Raw genomic sequence first — 8,116 nt, forward strand, 5'->3', positions numbered from 1 at the left:
CTCGAATAAGCGCCCTCCCTTGAGGTGCCAAAAGTAAATAAGCGCCCCGGGCGCTAAATTGAATCATTACGGTACGTCTATTTCCGGTTCTTAGCACAACAAAGAAGGATGAGTTCCTCACTTCCAATACTAGTCTTTTGTAAGTTTTCCACATATTTGTATGTAAAGTCCATAAGAAAATTTAGACACAAACATTCAAAAACTGAAACAGTACGTAATATTAATTAATAAACAATTATTAAACAGTTCATACCGTACAATTCCGGTTATAAGCCCTGGGCTTATACAACTTCGTAAGGGGTTTTCGGTGGGCTTATAAGCGGAGGGGCTTATATCCGGGAGGGCTTGTAAGCGGAATGAAAAAAACGTTTCGAAACGAGCCACGGGAGTGTTGATGGAAATACGTTTTTTAGTTAAAAACGCATAATAAAGCAACATTTAGCCCTATTTAGTACTGTCGACCGGTAGAGGGGGGCTTATATCCGGGGGGGCTTATAATCGGATGTATTTTTTTGTTTCCAGGAGACAGTAAAAGTAGACTAAATTGGTATGGTTATATGTTTATTTAGCAAAAACTATAATTATAATAAATAGCACTTCACAGCAGTGCTTGACATAAACGTTTGTCTCCACATGTATGCAAGTTCATTTGCGGAAGTCTGTTTAGTTATAATCCACATGCACATGTATTATAGCGATTTTTGTCCCTAGCCAAGTGTTTAGTAGCGGTAGTGAGATGGTTTGTAAGGTCCTTCTGCGGGGATTCCAAGGTATCCTGCCTGCTTGCCTGTAAGCTTGGTCATCTTTACTCCTAGATGGCTCAGATGAAGCCTGGCAACTTCCTCGTCAAGCTAAAAAGGACAAAAGAAATTTTTAGACAGTTAAAAAATACAAAGTAGTAGATACAGAAAAGACTTTCCTAGCATTCCTGAAATCAGGGATGTAGCTAAGAAAACACTGAGCCGGCTCATCAACAAACCCAGCTGGCGTTTCTGGCTTAGGCAGATCTAAAAGTTTACCTTGGTCTCTGTTTTCATGTGAAATTTCAGCTGGATTTAAGTTCTCTTTCAGCCGGTGAAATTAGCCGGCAGCCGGCCCTTAGCGACATCCCTGTGAAATGTTTTAATTATTGGGGGAAAAACATCCAACACTGGGATTCTTTTGGCTTGTTGCAGAGTCAATCAAGAAAATTTTATCTGTTTGAAATCTGGTGAAATGGAATGACCCTAAAAAGGCGTTATGTACCAGTCCGCAGATCACCATGTTTTCTTTCTTCCTGGACCACAAATTTCTTTTATTTTCTCCTGAAATCAAGGCCGCCATAAATTTTTTTGACAGGATAATAAAAAATGCGCCCACAGACCAACACCCAAAATCCACTCAAACTGCCAGGGTATAATAGACACTCTTTAATCTATACCGAGCAGAATACATTCCATTTTTCCCTTACCTTTTTGGGCAGCATGTATACACCAATGGGGTATTCTTTTGTTTTTGTCCAAAGTTCAATTTGAGCCAAGACTTGGTTGGTGAAAGAATTGCTCATGACGAATGATGGATGTCCCATAGCACAGCCAAGGTTCACCAGACGGCCCTCAGCAAGCAAAATGACATGTCGGCCATTGGGGAGGGTATAGCGGTCAACCTAACAAGTGAAGAAGGTAAATTTTATTTAATAATCTTTAGTACAGAGAGCATTCTTACATTAAAGGTTAACTTCACTCCTCCGAGTCATTCCAACACTACCTGTGGCTTATCAGACAAGCAACTGATTATGATTAAGTTCATCTTGTTGGTAAAAATTTATGGTAATTCATGAGCTTTGATGGATAAGCTAAAAATTGTGGTCTTGGATTATGAGCAATCTCCGGGCCCCTTTTTAGTCCGTTGAGCATGGGTTTATAAAAGAGTGTGAATGGAAAAATGGTCCTTAGAGAGAAAAAAAGGGAACTGCTTGTACATGTAAACTATAGTGGTTGGTGTATTTCTCCAAGTACACGATGTATCTCGCAGAAATATTCAAAAGAAAACAGGAAAAGGTTGCAATCACCTGTGGTTTAATGTTGTCTTTTTTGCATTTAGTATTAAGCCATGCAACATCAATTTCACAATCGAAATGGCCAACGTTGCAGATGATGGCATCATCCTTCATCTGCATGAAGTGCTCCTCGGCGATGATTCCACTGCATCCTGTTGACGTGACAAAGATCTGTCCCTGAGAGGCAGCTTCCTCCATGGTGACGACTTCATATCCTGTCAATAAAAACATCCAAAATGAGTCTCCATTCTCGGGCCACGCTAATCTAGATAAATTTTTAGTGCACCTTTTATCATGGTTTGTTCATTTATTCACACTTAAATGTGTGGTTCCAGAAAATATCCATACTCCCCCCCACCCCCACAGAAGGGATAGAAATTTCCTGGCAGGACAGAGGTTCTCAAAGATAAAAAAAATTTACAACTGTATGGAGTTTTATTTGAATTTCCAGGAGTGTGGGGGGTTCTTATAAAAATCCCTTTATTGTGGGGGAGGTATGGATATCTTTTGGAATTAAACAATGAAATTTTTAGCCTCCAAAAATGGAACATCTCCAGAGAGAAAGAATTTGGAAATGACAATAGTGTTTGAAAGGTTGAATAACGTAAACAAACTTCCTGAAAATGCCAACGTAACAAAGTGTAGACTCAAGTAATGTGTGCATGCTCTATCCTGTATTTAAGCATTTCTGGGACCATTCTAGTGTGTATTGAATCCCAAATGTGTTTTCCAATTTATATTGATTAAAGTGGACAGAAAAAATTTAATCCCTTTTCAGGGAGAAAGTACCATTTTCAATTTTTTTTTTTTATTTGTGTGGGTTGGGCTTCAATGCAGCTTTAACATCAATGATTTTGGCTAGCATTTGGTCAGCATTAAAATCTAGACCTCTTTCACCAAAAGCAACATACGAAATCTGAAATTACAGAATAAACAAGAGTGGGAATTAACCACTGTGACAATAGTCAATGATTGGCGGGTGTTAAAATTCCTGTAAGGAGCAATAAAAATCACAAACAACTTTACCTTCCATGGCAGCTTGCAGAGCATTGATGGGATCGATTTCTGTGACCAGAACACGAGCACCAAAGCCTCTGAGAGACTGCACTGATCCCTTGCCGACATCACCGTATCCAGCAACAACACAGACTTTGCCAGCAAGCATGATGTCTGTCGCTCTCTTGAGACCATCAACAAGAGATTCACGAATTCCATACAGATTGTCAAATTTGCTCTTGGTGACAGAGTCGTTGACATTGATGGCGGGAACCTTCAGTTGATCCTTCTCCATCATTTTGTACAAGTTGTGAACACCAGTTGTGGTCTCCTCTGAAAGACCCTTGATACCTGAAACAAGACAGTTAATTATAAAAATTCACTGATTATGTAATTACGTTTAAGGTTGCAGTACCACATTTAAAGGAATCTTGAGAATTTTTTTATCACCAGGGGTTTCAACGAAATTTAAAGTTGGCAGCTGGTTTAAGTAGGGTAACTGTAACTTTTTTAATTCTTCATTTTAGGGAATAAGGTAGCCAACTTCTCTGGGCGAAGTAGAGTAAAGTACACATTTCAGCACTTGTTGGTGCCTATTGAAAGTATTGTTTCACCAAATTGATTTAACAGTTCTTTTCTAGAACTACTCTTGCCCAAGCGAGCAGATACCATTTACTGTATCAGGTATAAAGCCCTGGACGAGCCTGAGAATATACTCCTGGATGTGCCAGGGCTGATTTAATCTGCCCATTATTGTAATGAGCAATTTGATAGGTAACTAAAACACAGGAAACACATTGAGCCTACAAGGATTACTGTACTATTGATCATAAATGAACCCCGCTAAGTTTTTGTATTTTAAGTTGTGAAGCTGATGGCCATCAGAGTTTGAACATCTTGTTACAAGAATTTATCTTTTATGAGAAGGACTATATTGAAGGTTATAAGTTTGCCTAAGAGTAACATAAATAAGAACATAATTTGCTCTGGCATTTGCAGCCCCCCCCCCCTCTCAAGAAGTTGGCATGCATAGTCTAGTGCCAAAAGTAAACTTCACAAACCTTTCAAGTACTGTGGGTATTTCTCATGAACAAGGTTGGTCAGGTCACCACCATCGTCAAGGATCATGTTGAGAGGCTGTCCATCAGGGAAGACCAAGGTCTGATCAATACACCAGATGTATTCCTCGTCAGTCTCTCCTTTCCAGGCGTACACTGGAACACCTGTCTTGGCAATAGCAGCAGCAGCATGGTCTTGGGTAGAGAAGATGTTGCATGATGACCACTGAACCTGTGAAAGGAAAGAAAAAAGGTCTTAAAGGAGACAACGAATCTTGGAAATTTGGCTTAGTTTTTGAAGTCCATCCTTTGTAAACCGTCTTAATCTTTGTCAGTCGAAAGCATCCTGGGTTATTTTCGAGTTTTTGCTACTTTGTTGGCATTTTTCTACATTAGAAAACTATTACTTTGAGATTTCCTTTAATTTGGAAGTTATCAGGAAAAAGAATTTTAAGTACTGTGACAGGGCTCCTTTACAGGGGCTTTTTCACAGATTTGAAAGATCTTTGAACAGCCAAAATTTATATTTATATAGTAGGAAACCAAAAAATAAAAATCCATTTTAATTTGCTATATTAGAGCAATGAAACTGTTAACAAGCATCCTAGGCTGCAGAAGGCTAGGATGGATATGGAGTATAACTTGATAAATTAAGCTGAGTTAAAGTTTCTTAGTCTGTTTCAGTGCATCTTAAAGACATCTCTATTGGTAGCTGCACTTTGACATCTATCCTCCTTTATGATGTTCACTGGTGTTAACTTCATGGGGACCCAGGGTTTTCAAAATTTTCGAAACAGGCACCAGCAACTGGAAGAGTGGCAGCCGTGACTAGCTTAAGCTTATGTCTCACAAACTGGTTACTTTGGCCATAGCAGTCAGCTTGTGTGACATAAGCTAGGTAGCACAGTGGCCTACTCTTCCAGTTGCTGATGACTACTTCAAAACGTTTTGAAATCCCTGGGCTACCCATGAAAAACAGTTGTGACCATCTTAAATGAGGATAGATCCCTATGACGGCTGTCACTAGAAAGTTTTTACAATGATGGCAGAGCTGAATCAACTTAACAAGTTTAACATCTAGCTCAATTTGTTAAGTTATATGTCCTGATTTTATACATTCACAACAAACTTAACGCTTACCTCAGCACCCAGTTCAGTCAAAGTCTCAATGAGAACAGCTGTCTGGATTGTCATGTGCAGACATCCTGCAATTTTGGCTCCCTTCAGGGGCTTGTCGGGGCCATAACGCTTCCTCATTTCCATCAAACCAGGCATTTCATTCTCGGCCATGATGATTTCCTTACGACCCCAGTCAGCAAGGCTGATGTCAGCTAACAAGGACAAAGGCATAACTTTCTTTAATATTTAAGTATAGGATGGGACATTGCTAGTGTGTACCTGGATGGGCTTTTGTGAAAATTATGCAGCTGGTAGTTTGCAAAATAAAGTAATAAATGACATTGAACCAAAATAATAATTTCCGAGTTTATTTTATTGTTTTATTTCTCTCTATTGGCAATTGCTGATATAATTCTTAAGATCTCTGTTTTACTCTATTATGGCCTACTGCTTTCAACATGCTCCAACAAACAGTGTGGGGTTCAAACACCCAAACCATTCGTAAAAGCTTACAGTGCTTGTTTAGCAAGCGTTTTCTAAAATTCAAGTTAATACACACGATCTGGTATAAAAAGGATTTATCTTTCGTTTAAACGATAATTTAAGAATTGTCTAAAATTTCTTGTTAGACTTGTTCCAATCGCCTGTGTGATCTGTGGTAACGCCTCTTACACTTATTGCGTAACCAGCATGCTCCTTGACAGTAGGGCAAATCGATAGCCAAAAGCGCCCACTAAAACGCCTGCCATTTTAGCGATTTACGATAAAGATATTAGTCATATCTCTGCTATATACAACACAAAAGCATGGAGGCCGGAAGACAATCTGCTTTTGCGAAAGCTTTCTCACATGATCAGTCAACAGCGTGGATCTTCGCAAGGAAAGAGGTAAGCTTATTTATGTGAACTATCCCATTTCTACCCATAAATAAATCAACCCAGAGCGGACAATACGTATTTCTCATACTACATGCTGTACAATATAGATTGTACAAGCTTACAAAAGCGATCTCCAACATAAAGCTGAATATTTCACAATGACGCCATGATCGTTCGACGATCGTTGCATTACGCTACACTTCGCGGGAATGTGGTTACACGTGGAGTACTTTCGATCGCTTTTAAACTTACCGACTTTGTATGGGAGCTTTCCACCGTTCTGCATATTGAACTTGATTTAGACGAGGATATCACTACCGCTAAAAAGAGTAAGAATTTCTACCGATGTGGAGAAAAAAAGAGGACGAATTTTTACAGAAGCATGGTTTTATACCCTGTGACCGCCATATTAGGAATGCTTGAATGTGATTGGTCAATAGCTGCCTATGAACGGGGGGTGTTTGTAAAATATTACAAAAGCCGCAAGGAGGCGGGAGGAAAACAAATGTCGAAATTACCGGTTTCTACGAATCTTATTACAAGGTTTTTCGCTTTGAGAGAAAAAGGCTTGGATAACAGTATTGATAAATGGGTTTTAGACTCTGTAGTCGAGCGATTTCTTGTAAAGAAGCTACGAAAGTGCTTCAATACTGGTCGAAATCATGAAATTGTTTCATGGGGAAATAACTGGACCTCAAACGAGAACTCGTCGGTGGAAAATAACTGTCACGTGAAATCAGGTCGGGTTTGACATCTCATGTGGCATAAACCAGACGAAAGTCCATGTGCTAAGGCGAAATTCTGCCTTGAGATTTATGTTAGTGACCGCTATTAAATATTGAATGCATATCAAAAGAATATGTAGACGTATGTCTGATCGGAGTCAGGGTTCAGCAAGTTTTTGCTAACTCGAAAAACCTGACTGGTAACTAGCCACGAGGGTTACGGAATATTGCGTGATGTGATTATTTGTGTTGCGTTACAAATACTGGCGGCGGCCGACGGTCGGCCATGGCTACGAAGTTTTGGCTTTTATTCATCAAATAAAAACATTTAAATTATTATGGACATTTACAACCCCTTTTTTTTCGGCTGGGGAGTAGAGGTAAAACTCCTCTCTCCTTGGCATTGGGAAATACCGGCAGCTGATCACGTGCGGCCTTTACCAGGGTCCTGGGGTCTGCTCAGTGCGAAATCAAAGAATGTATTTTGACAGGGGAGGGGTAAAGGGATACGATTCAGTAAATGGGGTGAATATTTCCTTTCAAGCGGGCAATAAATGCGAGTAGCAAGTAAAGTTGAATCCTCATTTCTCAAAATTCCAAGGGAAGCGAAAATTCGTTCGAGTTATCGGGAGCCAGTTTCGAGAAATTGGGGTCGTACTGTAAAGAGAGTGAGAAATGCCCGCGCGAGAACTGGGAACTAGGCAAAGTTTCGCCGAGGATTCGAGTACTTTTCCCGAGTTTTCGCGTACCCGCAGACTTTCTTTAACGCAATGGGGTGGAAATATTGCGTTACATTAACATAAAAAAAACAAACGAACAGTAAAATGTAAGGCTGTGAAACTTTGAACAAACCTTATACGTTTCGGTAGTGCTGTCGAAACGTCTATTCAAAGTTCACAGCGTTGAATTTTGAGTGACGAGCCAAAAGAACGTCTACATTGGACGGGATACGATTCACGCGGTCCCAGGAGCCATTTCTCCCGCGCGATGCCTTTTTTTTTTCTCGTTCGATTCTATAATGTATACCGGTATATGGAAAAGCAGTCGGGTACTTCAGCTTTATTTGAATAATCGCTACTGCATACCGACGATCAGCAAAAAAGATCACGCAGTCAAATGGTGTATTTTTTTGTTATTTTTATTTATCCCAAGACTCTGAAAAGGCTGGCTATTAAAATAAGCAACGAAAAATTTTAAAAACGGTTTCCTTATTTTGTTTTTCATTTCTTTTTTTGTTTATCGATCTGAAACTGGGCGACCTTTAGTTTTGCAGCAGTCCCTGTAATCAAGTGTTTTGTGCCA

The 8,116-nt window shown here is 39.7% G+C and overlaps 1 protein-coding gene across 1 annotated transcript; it reads right to left on the bottom strand.

Annotated features, from left to right (window-relative positions):
• Positions 1-544: 544 nt before the first annotated feature.
• LOC144649493 (adenosylhomocysteinase B-like) lies at positions 545-6,482 on the bottom strand. Its single transcript, XM_078508998.1, has 7 exons — positions 6,342-6,482; positions 5,233-5,423; positions 4,096-4,324; positions 3,065-3,385; positions 2,051-2,253; positions 1,451-1,645; positions 545-851 (listed from the first exon to the last, which is right to left on the bottom strand). Exons 1-7 carry the CDS (start codon positions 6,373-6,375, stop codon positions 720-722), a joined length of 1,305 nt encoding a protein of 434 aa, XP_078365124.1. The 5' UTR covers positions 6,376-6,482; the 3' UTR covers positions 545-719.
• Positions 6,483-8,116: the final 1,634 nt, after the last annotated feature.

Source organism: Oculina patagonica, chromosome 4 (assembly GCF_052425735.1).
Source record: "Oculina patagonica isolate OP01 chromosome 4, crgOcupat, whole genome shotgun sequence".
Classification (NCBI taxonomy): Eukaryota; Metazoa; Cnidaria; class Anthozoa; order Scleractinia; family Oculinidae; genus Oculina; species Oculina patagonica.

Coding starts and splice junctions, on each gene's coding strand:
- LOC144649493 (XM_078508998.1), bottom strand. CDS start 6,375: ATGCAGAACGGTGGAAAGCTCCCATACAAAGTCG. Junction 2,254..3,064: donor TCTGCAAGCTGCCATGGAAG/GTAAAGTTGTTT, acceptor TTTTATTGACAG/GATATGAAGTCGTCACCATG. Junction 1,646..2,050: donor AAGACAACATTAAACCACAG/GTGATTGCAACC, acceptor TTCACTTGTTAG/GTTGACCGCTATACCCTCCC.